At 50.2% G+C, this 20647-nt stretch overlaps 7 protein-coding genes across 7 annotated transcripts; 2 read left to right on the plus strand and 5 right to left on the minus strand.

Moving 5' to 3' along the window:
• Positions 1-670: 670 nt before the first annotated feature.
• CTRU02_211514 (methyltransferase-like protein) lies at positions 671-1659 on the plus strand (the record flags this gene model as incomplete). The annotated part of the gene is made up of 2 exons (XM_036732098.1): positions 671-1050; positions 1119-1659. The coding sequence occupies 2 exons, from the start codon at positions 671-673 to the stop codon at positions 1657-1659; spliced, it is 921 nt and encodes a 306-aa protein (XP_036576177.1).
• A 971-nt stretch (positions 1660-2630) lies between these two features.
• CTRU02_211515 (serine threonine protein kinase) lies at positions 2631-5156 on the plus strand (the record flags this gene model as incomplete). The annotated part of the gene is made up of 4 exons (XM_036732097.1): positions 2631-3184; positions 3239-3344; positions 3404-4190; positions 4243-5156. The coding sequence occupies 4 exons, from the start codon at positions 2631-2633 to the stop codon at positions 5154-5156; spliced, it is 2361 nt and encodes a 786-aa protein (XP_036576176.1).
• A 638-nt stretch (positions 5157-5794) lies between these two features.
• CTRU02_211516 (sarcosine oxidase) lies at positions 5795-7232 on the minus strand (the record flags this gene model as incomplete). The annotated part of the gene is made up of 3 exons (XM_036732096.1): positions 5795-6011; positions 6075-7060; positions 7113-7232. The coding sequence occupies 3 exons, from the start codon at positions 7230-7232 to the stop codon at positions 5795-5797; spliced, it is 1323 nt and encodes a 440-aa protein (XP_036576175.1).
• Positions 7233-7759: 527 nt separating this feature from the next.
• On the minus strand, positions 7760-9656 carry CTRU02_211517 (CFEM domain-containing protein; the record flags this gene model as incomplete). Its single annotated transcript, XM_036732095.1, has 6 exons — positions 7760-8833; positions 8886-8953; positions 9002-9038; positions 9097-9275; positions 9337-9475; positions 9528-9656. The coding sequence occupies 6 exons, from the start codon at positions 9654-9656 to the stop codon at positions 7760-7762; spliced, it is 1626 nt and encodes a 541-aa protein (XP_036576174.1).
• A 1846-nt stretch (positions 9657-11502) lies between these two features.
• Positions 11503-12784, minus strand: CTRU02_211518 (fasciclin domain-containing protein; the record flags this gene model as incomplete). Its single annotated transcript, XM_036732094.1, has 3 exons — positions 11503-11770; positions 11837-12608; positions 12676-12784. 3 exons carry the CDS (start codon positions 12782-12784, stop codon positions 11503-11505), a joined length of 1149 nt encoding a protein of 382 aa, XP_036576173.1.
• Positions 12785-15076: 2292 nt separating this feature from the next.
• CTRU02_211519 (cyclin ccl1) lies at positions 15077-16430 on the minus strand (the record flags this gene model as incomplete). The annotated part of the gene is made up of 4 exons (XM_036732093.1): positions 15077-15334; positions 15437-15745; positions 15814-15967; positions 16030-16430. 4 exons carry the CDS (start codon positions 16428-16430, stop codon positions 15077-15079), a joined length of 1122 nt encoding a protein of 373 aa, XP_036576172.1.
• A 1045-nt stretch (positions 16431-17475) lies between these two features.
• CTRU02_211520 (bar domain-containing protein) lies at positions 17476-18940 on the minus strand (the record flags this gene model as incomplete). Its single annotated transcript, XM_036732092.1, has 4 exons — positions 17476-18315; positions 18385-18500; positions 18557-18727; positions 18814-18940. The coding sequence occupies 4 exons, from the start codon at positions 18938-18940 to the stop codon at positions 17476-17478; spliced, it is 1254 nt and encodes a 417-aa protein (XP_036576171.1).
• Positions 18941-20647: the final 1707 nt, after the last annotated feature.

Here is a 20647-nt window from a genome sequence, read left to right on the forward strand (position 1 = left end):
TGGATATATGATTTGCAGAACCGCACTTTTAGAAGTTTGGAATTAGTAGAACTTTTCTTATGTATAAGGCGCTAGTTGATCTACCACAAGCATTGTCTGGAACCTTAACAAACCTTCAAATGGCTTCAACTTCTTTCTTTTTCTCAGCGTTGCAAGTCCCACCACAATAGTATCTCTTATTGAAGCTATTGCCGAATCCCATCAAGGGCAACATGTTCGTTGTTAAGACTGGGGCACGTCATAGGTATCAGAATTTCGCATCAGTGAGGGATTATCACACCCTCGATGAGATGTTGACATTTCTATTGGGCCAATCTCGAATTGCTGCCATATGTTTCATAAGCGAGCTAACTCCGTGGGATTTGAAATCAACTGTTTTACCACATGCACACCAGTATGCTTTCAGCATCTAATGACCAATCCGAAAATGTTATTGGAAGATCAGGAACATTTTGGGGTGTGCTTATCAATCCAAAACCGTCCACATTTGGGAAAAGATATTGCGTGCTCGCGGGGAACGCGGGGATCCGGAGTATTTATTACCTTACTAACAGCTTACTTCCACCACATGAAAGTCAATATCTCTTGGCCACATATCTTATCTAAAGATTTTAGAATAAACACAACAGTTAACTAAATCTCACTCACTTGTTGCCAATCCGGTATATAAATGGCCGCTGTAGCTATTCAACCCTCAATCTCTGCTGTAGGCTTAGGGCCGACAAAAGCCGCTCAAGTCCAGGCAGTTCAAAGTCTCACTTTGCAGAATACTGCAAAAAAAGACGTTTATGCGGATCTACACTATTACAAGGAGAATGAAGACGGTTCCCCTCCCCACCCGACATACATTGACCGGCCAGAAACGTATGACCGACCCTTCGAGACGCACAACGTGAAGATCCAAGACGTGACTGGGGAAGAAGATAAATTCTCGCTTGACCAGAACGGCTTTCAGATTTATCGTCATCAATCTTCGGAAAGAGATTTTCTTGACGAATCATCAATCAAGTCGGGCTATTACTTGGAAACAGAAGAATTGTTGAAAAAAGTGTAGGCCATCCCTTCCTTGCATTGTTTTACATCAAGGACAATCGATAAGATGCTAATTTGGACGGCAGTACCGGTGCTAGCCGTGTCTTTATCTTTGATCACACCATTCGACGTCAACTGCCCAGCCTTTCAACTCAAAATCGAAATCTCCGCGGTCCGGTTCAGAGGGTTCACATTGACCAATCGTACAAAGCTGCCCTTTCACGTGTTCCTCATCACCTGCCAGAGGATGCCGATGTGCTGCTGAAGGGACGCGTGCAGATCATCAATGTCTGGCGTCCCATTAAGACTGTTCAACGAGACCCACTCGCCATTGCGGATGCAGGTTCCGTTTCCGACTCAGATTTGATTGTGACTGAGCTGATTTACCCGGACCGACGTGGGGAAACGTACCAGGTCAGGCACAAAGAGGATCACCAATGGTATTACAAGGCTGGTCTTACGCCTGAGGAGGTTATTCTTATCAAATGCTTCGATAGCAAGACAGATGGGCGAGCGCGCAGGGTTCCACACTCTGCGTTTGTTGATCCAACTGCCAGCAAAGACTCCCCACCGAGGGAGAGCATCGAAGTCCGAGCCCTTGTATTCCACCCTGAGGATCATGAGTAGTTGTTTTCAATCCGCGTCATCACAGTTATGGAGTCATAGTGAAAATTCTGATGTCCTTGGAAAGAAATTGATTTTGTTCCCTAATCAGAAACAACAATACTATTATTATGTGCGTACTTTGAATTACCTGCCAGACATAGTCCATGTATAACTGCTTGTTGTCTATCAATGAAATGAAATCTTTCTCCAAGCTCCCCCATTCTATGTTTTGGCCGGCTGGGTGCGACGGACATTCTCTAGGCAGCAGCTGTTGTGAAGGCTAGCACTGACACTTTCGTGCAGAAACATGCGAAGTTGAGGTGACAAGGTTAAATTCTGAATTAGCCACAGACAGCTTGATACTATTCGGCAGACAAATCATGCCTAGTGTCCCAGGCAGCCATATAGGCAATCGCAAGATTGGTCACTTTGACGCCACACGTCCCAGCGTGACAATGCCTTCAAATCAAAGGTAGGGACAGTTAAGGAACAGCCTCCGACCTCTTAGTCTGCCCTACCACCGGACTGCTCTGGAGTTGGTGTGGATATCCGAAGCACTAGAGCGAAGTTTGGGAGCTAGCACTTCAGATGAATCAGTGGATTGAAATAGGAAAGGCAATCCCAATTCTGAATTGGGGAGGCCGTTGGGATGGTGCGATTATGCAACCGTGGTGGCTGTCAGAGGATTGGGCACACTAGTGCTAGTGTCGAGGACTCACGACTCTAAATCCATTTAGTCACCACGCGATTGATCCTTTGCTCGCTCCAACAAATGAAATGAAGCCCGTTCCCGCAGTGTGGCTTGTGACAAAACATGGCCATGGAACAACCTAAAGTTTGTCTGACATACGTTACTGCTAATGGAGATAGCACCAGAAAAGCAGCGCAAATGTCCTAACATGAAGGTTTGCCAACTTTCCATTTCCTTTCTGTTTATATAATTGGGCAACAGTCGTCAAGCTGTGCGAGCGATTTTTCCACATCTTGATAACATGCAAACAAGCAATCAGGAAACAGTGCTCCAGAGCCATCAAACCGTTCAAAACCCAATGACCCAGCCCTCACTACACGGGTCGTCCTTTAGGACCACGCCAGATCCGCTGCAAGGAGTGAACGGGTCTCCTCAATCAGAGTCAACATCATCCCAGGACTCACCTACGATGGGCTGGACAGATACCAAAGCATACCAGCCTGTTACAGTTACCCACCAGACAGAGGGCTTGCGGGGGTATCAGAGTACGCAAAACTTGATGCAGAATCAAGTTCCTCCTGCCATTGCAATTCACCAAAGACGCCGGCTTCTTTGGTGGGCTCTTCGATACGCTGCCATTGCAATCATCGTCTTTGTGGCCCTTCTTATACCAACAATCACTTTGGGCAACGATGCCGATTTTACTGAGGACAGCACAACCGAGAGCATTCAATCGAAGCAATATCGCAACCTTATGTTCTATGTCTGTCTCTGGCTTGAAGTCACATGGGTAGCAGCAGTTTCATCTGACCTTGCTGGACTCGGACTTCCCTACCTCTTTAGGTTTATTGCCAGGTTTGTGGACAAAATGCTTTATACATGGCTAAAAAAGATTGCTAACAAGTTCAGATACACCAACCCAGCCCAACAAAAATATTGGAGGGTGTTGAAATCTATGCGACGGCCAACTGCCTTCCTTGGAACTACAATCATTACATATGTATTTTTTGCTGCAGTAAGCCATACCAACCCCCTTCGTTTTCACTAGGCGTCTATCTGACAATTATTTATTAGTGCATAAGCAACAATGAACTTTTGGCTGTAAACATCAATAAGCCGCCAGATGCGTTTTGGTGGGACGATGTTGTAGCCGACATTTTGGAGCAGATGACTCTCTGGATTGGCTTCTACTTCATAGAGAAGCTTTTCATATCCTATGTCACAGTCCACTATCATTATCGAGCGGACAACCACAGAATCGCCAGAACGAAAGACATCCACAATGCTCTCATTACACTTTATGATGCTTCAGTGTATCTTCACCCGCCCCATAATGGCGCTTTCGCTGAGGAAGATATGCTCATTCGGAATGCGAAAGGGAATGCAGAAGCTTCTAGTCGCATAAGAGTGTCTAGCTATCTATCTCGGATGGGAATAGACGGGTACAAGCTGACCAGCCTATTTGGTAACTTTATATCCGACGAACCCAACGCACACTGGCTGAGGCCGGCAAGTTCCTACGCGGTCATAGAACGGGCATGGGCAAATCCCGTGTCAGCAGCTGCTCTTGCAAGAAGAATTTGGCTTTCTCTCGTTGCGGAGGGAAAATCCGGGCTCACGGCTAAAGACATTATTGAAGTACTTGGACCCTATCGCCGGGACGAGGCCATAAGGACCTTCAAGACTTTTAACGAGAACAACAGCCCAGATATTCACATTGAAGAATTTGTTGGCATTGTTACCGAAGGGGGCAAGACTCGACATGACATCTATCGCAACATGATCAATATGGATCATTGCATCAACACTTTTGACTGGTTTCTTCTTCTAATTCTGGCGGCAGTCATGACTTTTTTCATTAGTAAGTATTATATTATCGTTCGGATCAAGACTTGAGGCTAACTTGATCTTAGTGGTTGCTTACGTGCCTGCAATCAAGCAAATTCAGACGATTCTTTCTAGCCTTGCAATTGGTCTCTCGTTTGCGGTCGGCCGGACCTTTCATCACCTCCTTGTCGGTATTGTCTTCGTTTTCTTTGACCACCCTTTTGATATTGGGGACGTCGTGAACGTTTACAACCCAGGTTCTACCGCGGGCACTTCGTGCGTCGTCAAGCGACAATCTCTTCTATACACCATTTTCAGACGCCTTGATAATGGATGCGATCTTCAAATCTCCAATGACCACCTATCACAAAAACGGATAGAAAACTTCTCAAGGTCGGGTATCAACCGCCAAAGTGTTTCCATGTTCGTCGACTTTAGAACCGGCTTTAAAGATATTGTACGGCTTCGCATAATCATGGAAGAATTTCTGGCCAGCAATTCTCGAGACTATGTTCCGAGCAGCTTGGCTCTGAATGTGGTCAGTCTCCACGAACTCAACAAAATGGAGCTTCGACTAGCATTTACCCACCGAAATAATTGGTCTGATGACAAGCTTCGCTCTCAACGTAGCAACAGATTTCATTGTGCTTTGGTGGCGGCTTGTAGGTCTATTCCGCTATGGAAGCCAGGCGGAATGCTCCCAGCAGCGGGTGAGAATGGTAATCCAATGTATACCGTCCAGCTCAATCACAGCACAGAGTTGGACGAAAATATCAGGAAAGAAAAAGATCGTCGTCAAGGGCTGCGGTGGGACAACACCAACGACCGCCCACGGGAAGGCGCTTTGAATGAGGATAAGCCTGCTCGGACTCTTCCCACGGAGGAAGAAGCTTTCTTGATGTTTACCCGACTTCCTCCTTCGGATCAGGGAGCAGCCAGTACTGGTATTGAGGCTCCGGCCCGCATAACTGGAATGCGGCTAAGAAGGGCCGGTATGTAATGATAACGGGACTCAGATTATCATTCTGTTTTGCAGTTTTGCCCGGGGTCATAGTGCATTTGACACAGCGATGGCATCAGGTCGTCTTCTCATCATATATCTGCCGAATGAATAGACTCGTTAATTTTGAGAATCAAAGAGAATGAAGCTTTAGTCGACCTAAACGAACGATACTTGTAAATAAGGAAGTTGCTGGGGGTATCATGTTTAATACTCAACATGGCGAGCTGTGCTCTGTCTTTTCTTTCTTTTAAATCACTAGGTAAAGAGGCTTTGATATCTACTGAGGTCATTATCGACTTAAACAACACGCAATTTGCGTTCTGAGACACATGCTAGTCATCCTTGAAGTATAAGTCATCATGCGCGCAATCCTAATAACCTATATGGCTATCCCCTAGGCTGATGAAATTCTTATACATGTACCTGATGATATGGTGCATGGGTTTCTTTCTTAGGTTACCTAGTCGAAGAATCATTTTGTATTGAGCAGCTTAACTCTGAGGGCTTTGCACCAAACACGGGCCCAAAGGTTTAACAAAACAAGATGTCTCTGGGACAAAGGCGCTATGCTGTCGATAGTTTCAAGGCTAATAGCAAGCAAGTTTCTATCTCGTCGCCGCAATTGTTTACTGCATTCAAAGTCGGGGCCTGTCACTAGAATCTAGACGTGCCCTCTCTGCAGGTTCCAGTTCACGACGAGCAGGTCCGCCTCTGCTACCATCCCCCAAGAACACATCCGGTCGATCCTTATACTCAGTTCTAAACCGCCATTTAGATGCCAAATTTTGGGGCAGCTGTCTTTTCAAAGCCAACGACATATACTCGCCCAATACAGGGAGGAACTTGAATGCACTATGACAGGGTGATGGTCAGATAAGGAAAAGAAAGGATTTATAAGGTTTTTGGTTGACTTACTGTCCACTACCTGCACCTCCGACAAATAGATTGCTAAAGTCAGGGTGATAGTCCATGATAAAGTCTCCTGTGGGAGTATCGGTATACCAACACATGGCAACCCTCGTGAAAGGTCGATCAGCAAGCTCTGGTAAGATTTCCCGCAAACCATCACGTAGTCTTTGCTCGCCATCCACAGGACAAAAGTTGGGACGCTCACGACTGGGATACAGACGCGGTGTGGAGGGGTTGGATTCGATTGCTGACTCTCCGACACTGGGTGCGCGAGTGTATCCCCAACCGTGAACAGCCATCTTGAGCGTGCGCGTCTCCTCGTGTGGGGGAAAATTAAACCAGCCGGTATTGAAATTGGCGTAAATGGGCACATCCTTGTATTTCTGGACTTCGGAAGAGGATAGCGGTGTGTATGCTATGACTTGGGCTGTTGCAAGCGTCGAGTTGTACATCGAAACCAGGTTCGAAGACCAAGCACCTGCTGCCAACACGAAATGATCACCATGGATTGAGTTCCCACTGAGAGTACGGACAGACGTGATTTTTCTCTCAGAGTCAGTGCTCAAACCAGTGACTGTGCCTGCTGGCCCACAGATGAAGGAAACACCGAGTTCCAGGCACTCTTCACGAAGTTGAATGATTGCCTTGCTCGCATCTGCCCATCCCGCTGCGTCGTTCAAGTAGCCTTTGAACCCTGGTTCAGCAAGCTTGCCGCTAAGGATTGGAAACCTCTGTTTTGCGGCTGCTGCATCGTCGAGCTTAGTCCATGGCAGCTTCCTCTTGCTTAGCTGGTATGTCGTCTTGTCGATCCATGATTCATCTCCGCCGGTCATGCTACCCGTGAGAATGAAAGATGAAGGGTGGAAAATTTCTCTGTACTTGGGATCCTGACTCCATCGCACATAGGCATCGTAGGATACGTTCATGTAGTCTTCATCAGCATAATCAAACCGGATGACGCGTGAGATGTCGCAACTGGATCCGTCCGGCACCTTTTGCCATTAGCAAGACTAACATGCAGATGACTCCTTGGACGTGACCAACCGGTGGCATATGCCGATCGGCCACAACAACATTGCTGAAGCCTTCTGCCGCAAGTTGAGCAGCAGTGGATAAGCCAAAAACACCTGCACCAATGATGACAATTCTGCTGTCTTTCTCCATAATGAGCTGCTTGTGATTGCAGTGACCGCTACAATAGAACGCGGTGGTGAAAAAGTAGGCTTTCGTATTACCTATGCAGTTACTGCGTAAAGGCAGCCGTTATCGGCAAATACTAGGGTCCAAAAATGACGTCTTACCTAGTAGGTGGGTCTAAACACAGAATTCTCACCGAAGCAGGGGTAGGTAGGTCAAGAATGGAGGTCTCTCAAGGGTCCGATGTTTTCCAGCCACGTGATGAAATCATGTAATCACGACTAAGTATATCAAATCCCCGGCCCATCCTACTTCAGACAAAAATTCGAAAGATACTATGGCCAGATACACGATGGTTTTTCCGATGATAATTGTAGCATTTTACACCTTCTTTCAGCTGTTTCTTTGGTACCATCGGAAATCGATTCATTAGAATTTACTGCCACCTTGCTGACATTGATTTCGAGGACCGATACTAGATTCAACCAGAAAAAGAAAAAGCAATACAAACATTCTTTATTATTTTATATTAGGATTTTCGGTTAATAACGGTTCTAAACTATAGAATCTCCGGAAACTCCGGTTGCGTCTGGTGAACTATTTCTCTGTGTGAAGCCCCCTCTGCGGCTAGCATCTGTTTCCATGGCCCTGGGCCTTCCTACCCACGCGAGCGCATGCACAGTTTCCCTTTCTTCTATTATCGAGTCGGCATTCTCCTGTCTAGCGCCCCTGTCTTGATATTCGTCGAGAGAGTCATCCGACCCCGGTGTCACACCAATTTCTTCTAACGTTATCTGAGGCGCCTTCGCAGCTATACCTCCTGTTTTCGCGAACGATGGAAGCTTTTCTTCCGATTGCGAAGGGTTCCTATCAGTAATCGAGTTCCAGGAAACACGAGTGAAAGCTAGTGTTGAGATAAATCTGTTCTCATCTCGTCTTTGGGCTCTTCTAGCCAGCCATGTTCTCAGATGGGGGTGCCCGAAACTCTGCCCCGTGGGTGCACTGCGAGTATCCTGAGAAGGCGTCGACTTTTCTCGACGTGCGTCAATGAAAGCCCTCAATTTTGGCTTCAAAATCCGTGTGTGATAGTTGTGCATTGCTGGTAGACTGGTAACCAGGAATGACATTGCCAATTCGACAAGAGACCAAAGCAAAGCTGGCTCAAAGTCCCAAAAGGGGTTGGGAGAGTACGCGACATTAACGAAGCGTAATCTGAGGCAGCTTGCTCCGGTGATTAGCAGGCCTAGAACGAACATTATTCCGACGCCGATTTTGTCTTTTGTCGGTAGTTGAGTTTTCAACAGCGGCGGTATAGGAAGGATGATCATGATGATGTCTTGAAAAATCGACAATCCGGCTGCAGAGAAAACTGCCACGGTAAGGTTGAGACACTTTTTGGTGTGAATCAAGTACTCTGTATGCCAAGCTTCCCAGAAGTATCCGACGGGTAAGCATTCGACAATAGATCCTCCGACAAGAATGCAAGTTGCGCCAGCAACAAAGGCCATGAATGTATAGGTGATGAGTTTGAATCGTCGGCCGGGAAAGATCCGTAGATAGAGAAATAAAATGGATATCTTGGTGAGCCCGAGCTGCAAGAGATAGAGTGGCTCCTGGATAAAGAACAGCTACGGCCAACACATGTTAGTATTGTCATCTGGGGAAAAGAAGACCTCTTACCTTCAAGCTCAATATTATCTTGTCCCATTCTACGTTCCAAATATCACGGCCAAAAGCATTATCGTCCACTAATGAGGTTAGGCCATGTAGTCCAGGTGGGAATTCGCCAAACTCACTCAACTGGCTGATGACTAGTTGGGGTATGTATATCAGCTTTGCAAAGTTAGCCTGTTGAGACGCGTATCTCAGTCCTAAACAGGGTGTGGCTTACGGCTACTGCCATCATGACATAGTCATCCCGACCAAAGGGGAGCCGGCTAGCCCAACGAGCGTAGAACCGGAAAATCACCAGCAACCAAGCAGCGACTTCGAGTGACCGTAATCCGTACAGCATGGTCACCTGCGACCTCACAGGATCGTGACAGTAGTCGGCTTTCGCCTTCTGCGTAGCTTGAGCAATGTCAGCACTTTGCAAGACGCACATGGAAGAATGTTTATTCTTCCTACTCACCGATGCCCTCCGGTGGCGTGCATCCTGACATAATACAAGTCTCAGCCTGTTTATAGAACTCTTGGTCGGTACAGACACATGTTGTATTTTCGACCGTCTGACAGGGAGACTTGACCACCTCAGTGAAGATACATTGGAGCTATGTTCACTTAGACAAGTGCATTTACCAATGCTGACTTGGAAAGACTTACAGCGCACGAAGGAAATGCCGAAGACGTCTCATTCGTCGGCTGCGGAGTCGCCACGGGGTCTGACGCGTTTTGGGCGAGGACCACTCCAAGCATCAACAGTACCCAGGCGAACAGGCTCTTACAAGCCATCGTCATAAAGCTCTCCAGTCCTAGGTTGGAGAGGAAACAAGCTTTGGTCGCGTGAAGGATGGGATCCGGCCCACGCAGCGTCAGCGGCGGCAGCGGCGGCGAACCATCAAGTTCTTATGTCGAACTGGTCATGGCATGGGGTCAAGATTTTTAGCTTCGGCAGAAGCTGTCTAGAAGTAACAGACTTCCATTCCACGCCCTAATGTCGGTCTTCCTCGAGGCTGAAAAGGAGGGGAAGCGGGATCTGAGAACGTGAGCCGATTTCCCCAGCCAATGAGAAAGATGAAAGATCCAAGCTTGCGCTCATATTCGGGCGAATATCATGCTAGTATTGGAGAGATATGGTTAGGAGGGTATCAGACCCTCAAACGTAGTTTCTTCAGATGACTGCCGGCCGTGTTATACTTGCCGGAATGCGGAGCAGAGTTGAACCCTTCGTTTCACATGTCCGAGGCCAGACACGATACTAGGCCCGAGACATCCTCACAAGAAATACTGTGTAGTAATCCATTTCTTTCCACAGAGTTTCTTCGAAAGTTTCCAAGTGTTCGGATGGCTCCGCCGCACGGTAAGCATATGCAGAAGGTTTCTGTTTCTTAATTGCCACGAGTAGAGCATGCCGAATATCAGTCGAGAGGGTCCTTTTCAATGTAACTGAACATTATTGATAAAATTGCAGATTATGAGTTAATACGGCAGCGTTTCGCTTTTCGACACATGGTCAGAGTGATATCGCATGATTATTTGAGTTCTAGCAAGCGAATTAGATGGGTATATGAAGCAAGCAAGTGGTTGATTTAACTTGATGAGATTTAGACTCACTTGCGTTGGTAGTTTGTTGGATGATAGCAAACGACAGAACTCAATTTCGAATACAATTGTCATGTCCTTAAAGGCGTGCCGGCTGGATCTGCGCAGGCCAAGACCCTTCGTGGTTAGCTTAATGAGGAACAACGCCATATTTGCTTTCTGATGGTTTCACGCTACATCTTGTAGTAACAGATGCCTTTGTCATTTACAGGCCATACAGAGCTACCGTCATGTGAACGAAGTGTCGCTTCTGTGTAACCTATTCGTAGGCATAACCACGTCAAGACGGACTACCATTTGGACCAATGACCACACGTTGATCAGGTTTGCACGACACGTCCCCAGTGAAATCGTATGACTGACTACGTAGCAGTTGGCCGGTTTTGTAATCTACGCTTAGAAACGGACAAGGTTCATCTCTCCTCGCAAACACTACTTGGTGAATCATTCATGGTCTGAAATTCCGAACTCGCATTAGGATACGAGCCAGTGAGCGGTCAGACCTCTACGTACGATTCATGCCTTATTCAAGGTCTTCAGGTTGATTGAATCAACAAAGTTTATTTCACAACCGGTGCATAGGAAGCTAGTGATTGAAACTAGGACTTGCAATGCCAAACTTTCACCTAAGAGGATTGATTACTATACAAGCTTGTCGTCTTGCTCGGGGCCTGCTACCCCGCGGGCAACGCCTTGACTCAACTCTCTTTTCGCCCATTCGCACGCCCCTAAGGTGGAAAGATGCGAAATAACAGTAGACGAATACTAATCAATAATGACAGTTTCTCACTCGCAATTTTGAGACGGATTCAAAGAATGTTCTTTTTCATTAGATGCCCACACCAGGCCAAGGGGCATAGGGCAGACTATGCCTTCCACACGTCATCCGTCATTACTATAACTCTTCTCCCGGGGTATTGATGATTCTCAAGGAACGAACATCGGCCAAGGCCAGATGGTATAAACATCTTGCACTCTCCATGATACATTAGTCACAACCCCTTTGATCCTCAAACTTCCATCTCCATTTATACTCTTAGATGTTGATGTAAGCAGCGAAACCGCCGAACAGCGCAGCCGCGCCGACGGCAGCAGTCCTCATGGGTGCGGCCTGGGTGCTGCTCGTAGTCTCACGGACACCACCACCGGTCTCTGTAGCGACGGGAGCGGTCGAAGTCGGCCCCTGGACACCGCTGGTGAAGGGGTTCGCGCCGTCGGTGGCGGTGTTGGCACCAGTGAAAGCAGGCGGGCGGGTCGATGCGGTCGTGTCAGGCTCGCCGCCCGTGTTGTTGGGGTTCAAGACACTACTCGCACATTAGCCTCTTACAATTCTCGTGACACAAACGTGCAAAAGCAGAGGTTTTGCTTACCTGTCAATGACGTGGACAACACCATTTGCGACGAGAATGTCGGGAATGACAACCTTGGCGTTGTTCACGTAGACGGTTTCGTTAATGACACGAATGGTAGCGTTACCGCCGCCGAGAGTTCCAACGGACGCATTGCTGATATCCGTGCTGTAGAGAACCTCGCCAGCAACGACGTGGTAGCTGAGAATGCTGGCAAGCTGAGCCGAGTTCAGGCTGCCGGCAAGACTGCCAATGGAGCGGAAGGCCTCGTTGTTGGGCACGAAGATGGTCAAATCCTTGGCAGTGGACAACGCAGTGCTAACATTGGCAGTGCGAATAGCACCGACGGCAGCGGTGAGGTTCGCAGCCTGCAGGGTAGTGTTGATACCCTGGGGCACGGAGAGGACCTTGTCGATGATGTGGATGGTTCCAGCAGTGAAGTTGACGTTGCCCGTGACGACAGTCGAGTTCTCCCGAAGGGCAGAGAAGAAAGTGACGTTGCCGCCGACAGTCTGGGCCTGCAGGCGCTGGCCGCCGGTAACGTTGGCGTAGGTCTGGTTCTGGAGAAGGGTTGGGATGAACTGCGGCTCCTGGGTGAAGTTGGAGGCGTAGTAGGTGCCGTTCAGGACGTGGTACTGGAGGATGGCAGCGACGAGGCTCGGGTCGGTAGCTGCGGATGCTGCACCTGGACTCTTGAGGAATTCCTCGAGGGCTTCATTGCTCGGGGCCAGGATGGTGAGGTCCCGGGCCTGGGAAAGGGCCTGGACGAGGGCGGGTTGGGAGCCCAAGAGCGCTTGATTTGACCACCAGTCAGCATATACACACGGCACAAAACACGAACAATGTCAGTTGAAGCATACCTGTGAGTTGTGACAGGCTCGAGTTCTGCGAAGCCAGAGCCTCGGTGAGGTTCTGGGCGAGGGCAGTGGTGGTGGCCAGAGCCAGGGGAAGGAGGTTCTTGACCTGCATGGTGGCTTGTTCGGTGCTGCTTTCGGATATCACTGAAGCGAAGAAGGTGTATCTAGAGCATGCGGATCTGGAACTTGTCGAGACAGGAGGGATATAAGAAGAGGAAACAGGAGGAGGAGGGCACACTCTTTAAAGGAAGATGAACAGCAAGAAAGCCATGGCAGCCCCCCTCCCCTTTGAGACTTTGCCCGGACTGAGAGGGGATCCAATACCCGTTGTCGTGGGTTTCGCAAAATCAAGCTTGCTGCCCAGTAGCTCCCCCCGGAAAAGAAACCCTCACGGTGCTGCTGCTGGGACCTCCACTTGACACCCCCCAGACAAGGGTCTTGGTCGACATCACGATCGCGCCAGGGATTGGGACTGGGCACGCTTGGGGAGGTGGGGAATACCTACATGGCACAGTACTCAGCTCGCGAGACAACGCGGCGCTTGCCACGCTGGGCGGGCTCTTTACTGGTGCCAAGTCGATTGCATAAGAAAGTACCAGAACGACGGCGTGACTGGAGGAGGAGGAGGAGGAGGGGGGGGATCACTGTGTAGTTCGTATACGTTGGCCCCGCGATGATCTGACCCAAGCTCGAGGAACGACAAGCAGAAGAGCTCCGCTTCTACTTAGAAGCTAGCCAAGCATGTCTCCCAAACCATAGACGGAGCTATACATTGGAGCCCGGGAGCTCCATGTATCAGTTCACAATGCTCTCTATTCGAACACCCTTACATGGGATTCTTGGGTGGTGAACCATTGAGGCGGAATTGGCATTTTCTTCGCAAACCCCGTGGTTTGTGAAGCCACCAGGAACGGAGGAATGTCATGTACCGCATCATGGCTGGGAACATGGACATTGGACGCAATTGGTACCACGCCATGTCTTGGAAGCTGCGTAAGCCCCCCCCAGCTACCCAATGACCTGCAGTTTTGCAAGCTTTGACGACGACGAGAGGGACATTGGAAAGAAAAATCGATGTCGTCAGGATAGCCCTTTTAGCGCCATTTGGGCGGGAGGGGCTTTTTGATGGCGCCGTCTACAAGCCCCAGGGCTGCTGGCGGTGCTTACTGGATCACTGTCCAAATAACACAGGGTAAATTAGTCGTGTGTGATATTATACATCCTTTCTGCATGCTACGCCTCACCTCGCGGATGGGGATGCATGTGTGATTGTTTACCAATGACCAGGCTTCCAAGGTGGTGAGGATGGTGGTGGTGTCATGAGGTTGTATCTAACAATAACAATATCCTGATAATCCAGAGAAAAAAAGGGATACAGAAGGGGGATCGAATATACCCTTTTGCACCCCGCATCCTCAAGCTCTCTCAATCCCACTTTTGTCGAAAATGCCAGGGCCACTGGGGTGAGCTTCCGCTGTTCCCCTTACCTCATTCAGGACCAGTCATTGATGTTGTAGTTTGTGTGGTGTCTCTGAGCTCCCAATGCTCTCTCTCCAATGAGGGGCACGACGGGCTAGCTCGCCGAGAAGTAAAAGCTGTCCGCAAAGAGTTTAGCTAAAGACAGCGGTGCAAGCTTGGCCAAGCAACCCCCCCCCCCGGGCATGCCAAATATTGGAGACCGTTCCTTGGGGACCCAAGACTCCCAGGGGCCGGTTGAGCCGAGCTAACCCCCATTACGCATATCAAAAACCGATATCATCGCCAGATGAATGCGTCATCGACAAAGGTGACCCGATCGCAACTTTGGCGCTTTTTTTCTCCTTTTTTCTTTTTTTTTTTCCCGCTCCAGCCCTTTTCCAGCCAATGATGCATTCCTCCCGAGGCCATAGGTCCTTGGCGGGTCGCACTTTGAAGGATGATTGACATAAAGAATCATGTAAATGGGGACATTAGAGTTGAGCCCGTTGAGGCCTCCAGGCATCGTCAACCCCCCGAGCCAACATGTCGCCCCCAAAAAAAAAAAAAAAAACCAAGAAAGACGAGGCATGGCATCCAAAGAAATGTACAGACCGTCGAGAATGGTCGGGCGCAAGTTTTGGAGCTTGGGATGACAGGGGACAACGATCTTCGCCACATCTTTTTTTTTTTTTTTTTTTTTTCCTTTTCTTTGTGATTCACTTTTTCTGGAGCGACTAGGCAACCTGCAGGAATGTCTGAAGGGGGTATCTTTCGTATGTATGAATTGAGGAGCCGAAAAAACGTGTCCGTCGTTTTTCTTCGGGGCTGGGGGCGGGATGCGCAGCCTCCTACGGTGCCATCACGCAATGTACAGCCAGCAGCAGCAAATGCCGACTCGGCAACAAGACAAGAAAAAAAAAAAAAAAAAGGTAAGGGAACCGTCTTGTCAACCTAATGCCGGCCCAAAGACATCGTCGCCCTCAGCCACCTTTCTGCGCTTAGCCTCCCGCGCATCGTTCCCACCCGTTGCTCCGCTATCACCACCGAATGCGGCACCATCTCCCTCAACTTTTGGCCGGCGCGGTTCTTTTTGGGCCGCCAACTCCCGCCGAGCCTTCTGCAGAGCCACGAGATCTGCACGATCGGGGTCTCTGCATTTCTTGAGTTTCCGTAGAAGTGGTCGGATGAGCTTGGTGCTCTCCGGCTGCGTGGTCTTGTCAGTCTTGATTCACTTCATCTTTTGCAAGTCATGACTACAGGTTCCCGTCATCATGAACTTCGGCCAAGGGGGGGTTCCCAAACATACCGTTCCCCAGTACTCCTCTAACCTCTCTGGAGGTTCCGTCGCCAACAACTCTCGGCATGATTCTATCGTACCCATCACTTTGTCTCGGAGGTCGGCTCGTGGTGTAGGATCGACCGCCTGGCCTTCTTCGCCATTCTGGGCAGGGGCGAAGGCTCCCTGCACCAATCTCTCTGCCAATCCTCGGTCGGCAAACGACAACGCCGCCAGCATAATCTGGCTGGGGGTATAGTGGAAGTACGCGTCAGTCACAAGAGAACTGAACTTAAGGACTTCTCGTGCGCGGACGTGGGCAGCATCGATTCTGGATTTCTGGTTCCTGTCAGCATTTTCCCGAAAACGCATTTGCCAGAACAATGTCCCCAGAGAAGTCAACTCACTTCCAGGTCCGCATGCCGCCTCAGCTCCAAAATAGCTCCTTCTAGAGCACGGAAAGGATGCCTGACGTCGAAGGCGAATCGCACTCCCTGACACAACAAGAACTCTCCAGCCAAAATCTCTTCCTCTGTGGTGTTGGGAAACCTGTCGGCGAATCTGCAGGTACGTTTGTCAGTTTCTTCAGTCCAATTCCCCCCGAAGAGCCAGAGTAGGCCTACTTTGCAAGTCGCGTATATAACCCCTCCGCCTTACTTCCGAAAAACAGACACGTCTTCAGCAGCTCGGTTGGCGGATATGTCATGACAGAATTCGTAACAAAGAACCGGCGCAGGAAGACGGTCGCGGTGGCTCTGACTTCCGTGGGCAAGCCGCAAAAGACTGCGGCACGGATGAGCTCGACGGTGAAGAATTTGAGCAACTGCGTCTCCTCGGCGGCCGTCAGAAATTCGGGGAGGGGCTCGGATTCTTGGTTGTTGCCCCTCAGTTCGAGGAGGCGGCTGGTGATGTTGGTCTTGGCGAGCGAGTTCGTCGTCTCCCGCAACTCGGCAAGCTTCGTGGGGGAGAACGACCACAGCCGGTACTGTGTCGAGAGTCGGTATCGCGCATCTTCGGTCGCCATATCGAGTGGTTTTCTATCGCAGAGGCGGGGGGAGTCGACGTAAGCTCAATGAAAAACGAGCAAGATCAGGTATGGCTACGGGTGTCAAGAAATTAGGGCTGTGGATAAGACGAAGCAAACCGCTTTTGTCGTTAAATCATGGCCAAAAAAAAAAAGATAGACAACCAAGACGACGGGAAGGAAAATCGAGGTTGACCCGGGCGATTGGAAGATGTTGCCGCTCACAAAGAGAAGGTTGCGACCTGGATCTTATCGTCGCGCTGCGAAAGGCGGATAAGGATTTGAAGCTTGGGCCACACGCGATCTCACGTGACTTGACTCCCACCCACATCGATCGGGACTACCTCCGGAGGCCGGCAAGGAATAGACAAGGAACGGCTGGAACCCCGACCGGTGCGGGACTGGGCCTTCGGAACGAGCCCGTTTACATGGAACAGCCCGAATCCACTTATTGGCCTGACGAGTCAGCCATTCAAGGGTCCAATATGCAGTAACATAGTGACGTGGAAGGAGCCCACGACCTCCATGTCGCAGGTGAGTCCCGACACAGTCGCATCTCGACTCAGGATAGTCAGAACGGTATAATGTCTCCTTGACAATTGTATCCGGCATGTCCTTGTTCAGTCGCTGGCGTCCTTTTATCGCAGTTGACTGCAAGAATAGATGCCAGAGTCTTTAGTCAGTATCAGGGTCAGTGTCAGTGTCTGTGAATTGGCCTCAGTCTCTCTCAAAATTCAGTGGGAGTAAACGTGATGCTTTTCAGCTAGCTTATATAGTAGTATCCATGTTCCAACCGATCCTCACCCGTCCGTCTAATCAATCCCTTCCCAGCAGAAGCTATGCGATGAGGGAACCAACGATTGCGGATCCAGCCCACGGATATTAATGCGCCCCAACGCCATGCTCCCGTCGGGTTACCTATCCCGACAAAGGAATGAACAGTCTATTGATGCAACGACACGAAACAAAACATATAGCACAGTACTGCGGCCGCCAACTTTCCCGCCTAGTCTGTGAACGGGATATCTCAAGAGGCCATGTATATCTAGTACCCAACCTCCCTCTTCGCGGGAATCGGGGGCGCCGGCTTCTTGGCGCGGCTCGGGGGAGGAGGTGGAGGCGCTTTCTTCGACTGCAAGTTGCTCGTGCTTCTAGTCAGACTTCCCATGCTCGTGGCAGGGCTGGCACTGCGGTCGCCCCATTCCGGACTGCCGCTTCCGCTGGCTGTCGTATGGTCATCATCCCGGTCGGCAAACACATCGTCCCTGGCCAGAGACTTGCCTGTAGGCCTCAAGTTCCCACGCAAAGAGCCCACATTGGGCACGCTCGGCATCGGAGGAGTAGCGGTGACTGATCGTCGTTCGGTAGCAGCCGGGCCCTGGAACGTCTGGGACCTAGCGATAGACGGTCTCGGAGGGTCGGCAGATGCGCCAAATCGGGTGCTCTCGGATCGGTTCGAACGGATGGGCATGCGGACGGGCATCGGCTCGGGCTCCTCTTCGATTTGCTGGTTTCGAGACGAGTAATCATTGAATGACCTGGCAGTGTTGGACCTTCCACGACCGTTGCCGAGGCGGCGATCCGACGGGGAAGAGGGGGCATTGTTTCCAGACCAGCCACTGCGAAGGCGGCGGAGCTCCTCGGCGCAGCGCTCGTGGTAATCCAGCTCTGCGTCAAGCAGACCAGTCAGGTCGCGAACGTTGTCGGCTTCGGCCTCCTTGATATCCTGCATGCGGCGCATCACATCCTCGCCGGCCTCCTCAAACTTGGCGCGTGCGGTACGGAGTTCCTCCTCGAGGCGGAAATCCTCGCGCTTGGCCTTCTGCATCTTGCTGATACTCGCATCATACGCCAATCGGCGCGACTCGAGCTTCTTCCGTGCGGCCTGCGGGGAGTGTGTCAGATGGGACGGGCTGAAACTAGGATTGAGCAAGCAATGACAATTGGTACGTACCTGGTATTCCTTCATCATAGCCAGAGACCTCTCGACAGATTCTAGCCAGTTGGAGGTGATGTCTGACGCATAACTTTCTTGAATGCCGCCGAGGCGCTCGTTGGTTCGGCCGAGAGCTGTAATTTTTGGTGTCAGTTGTGTTGGGTTTCGTAGAATTGCGTAGTGGACCTACCAAGCAAGCAGGCGCCAAATTCCGAGTCGGCCTCGAACTCCTCGCCGTGGGAAATCATCATGCGGCCGACAAAAGCGATGGGCAGTCCCTTCTCCTTGTCCTCAAAGCCCTCACCGCGACGGGCAATCCACTTGACGTAGGTGTTGGTAGACCTCTGCAGCCTTTCCATTCCTAGAAGAATTGTAATCTTAGCATCTGGGTCTCGATCTTGGGGCACACAGCGAAATCGCTTGTGATGTAGTATATGGAGCTCGTACCGTCATATCGGAGGGCCATTTCCTGCTCCAACATCTTGAATTCGTCCGAGTGGCCGGTCTTGGACTCGGAGCCCATCTTCTCGCCGGCCCATTGGAAGGCACGGTCGAATTTCTTGGTGAAGTTCATGATTGCGGTTTTTTTTGTTTCTTCTTCTTCTTCTTTGTCTCGGTAGTTCGTAGAACGAAGGTAGGGTTGGTTGATTAGGGTGGTGGTAGTGGTGTTGTTGCTGTTCTGTTTTGGACTTGGCGATTCGGCGTCGAAGAGGAATTAGGGGGAGCGGTCGAAATCAGGTAGATGCCAGCATACAACAACGGGCTATTTCACAGTGGAGATTGACAAACGATGGGAGGCGGAAGCCGGCCGGAAATGTCGTAAGTGAGAGTATATATGAGGTGAAGAATGACAGAGAGAGAGGAAGACGAGAGGTGGAAAAAGAGAGAAGAACGAAAGAGCAAGTGGGTGTGTGAGAGGTAGAAGAAGTCCTGTGGCCAAGTAGAAGAGAGAAAGACAGGATACAGTGGCGAATTGATGAATATCACACAGATCCAGGCAATGGTCGACAATGCATGGGCCAGGGAGAAGTGGCAGCTGGGAAGATGGATGTACGGGGACAGGGTACGAGTACGGGTGAGAAGCAAGGACAGGTGGAGGAAGGGGCCGTGGAAGAGGGGGGGAGGGATGGCAGATGGTTTAAAAATGGGAGCAGGAGCGAAAGTTGAGAACAACAGTTTAGTTACTGGGGTTGACAAGGTACACCGTACAGTTCTCAGAGGTCAAGGGAAGAAAGAAGGGACAGGGACAGAGACGGTTTGATGGGTTGGGAAATTTCCGTCATTCGCAGGCAGGCAAAACGAGGAAAGACCAGGAGCAGGAGCAATTGTAGGAGCAGGTGTAGACGCGGGTGCCAGATGCAGCAGGTGGTGTGTATGGAGAAGGATGTGAAGATGGGACAGACTAAACAGATATGCAGAGTAGGTGCAGCTTCAGTGGCATTTGGTATCTGGGTTCTGTTCCAAGTCTATGCGGAAGGGTACGGCAGTACATGGAACCATGGAAATGGCAGGCGGGCAGGTAGGAGGTACCTTCTGAACGGTGCTCGTTATCCCCAATGCTTGGGTGGAGAGTGGTGCTGTTCTGTTGCGGGAGGTGGGTTTTGGGGGCGAGCTAAGGCATGAGCTAAGGCATGCAGGTACGTATCTGGTGGGGTGTATCGGGTGTCACTTCTGAGGTGGGAGAGAAGGTGAGAAGGAAGGGTGAGGGGGGAAATCATGGATGGAGGGGGGAGAGAAGAGGGCAAGGAAGGAGGCGGCACGAGACAGCAAGGAAGGACTGCTCGGGTTTTGGGGGTGGAAAGTTTTTGGTCCAACACGTTTACTACGTAGTATGGTGCTTGCGCTTTCAAAGTTTAGAGGTGCGTCTTCTTTTTTTTTTTTTTTTTTCTTATGGACCGATACGTACTCATACAGACAGGCTATCCGGGACGTTTCCCAACAAGCCGTGGCTGTCCAACATCTGCTACAGCGTAATGACATTGATGCATGTTATGCATTGCGAACTGGCCGCTGCCTTTCCTACCAAGAGTGTGGCAACTACTGCTCCTGTTGCTGCCGGACATGCGCCCTCGTTACCTCTATCTCGGATGCGCATTCCAGTCCCAGGGTAGGAGCAACGGCCGACGATCCAAATTGGCTGCACCTGCCCTGCTGCATCTACCTGCTTGATTGTTGCTGGGCCGCTGGGGGGCATTGATGGGAGAAGGAAAGAAGGGAAGGGACCAACCGTCGAGGGGGAAATAGCCCCACCCTTCAAGTTCGAGAATGGAAAGAGATTGGA

This window comes from Colletotrichum truncatum, assembly GCF_014235925.2.
Source record: "Colletotrichum truncatum strain CMES1059 chromosome Unknown Contig_0008, whole genome shotgun sequence".
Classification (NCBI taxonomy): domain Eukaryota; kingdom Fungi; phylum Ascomycota; class Sordariomycetes; order Glomerellales; family Glomerellaceae; genus Colletotrichum; species Colletotrichum truncatum.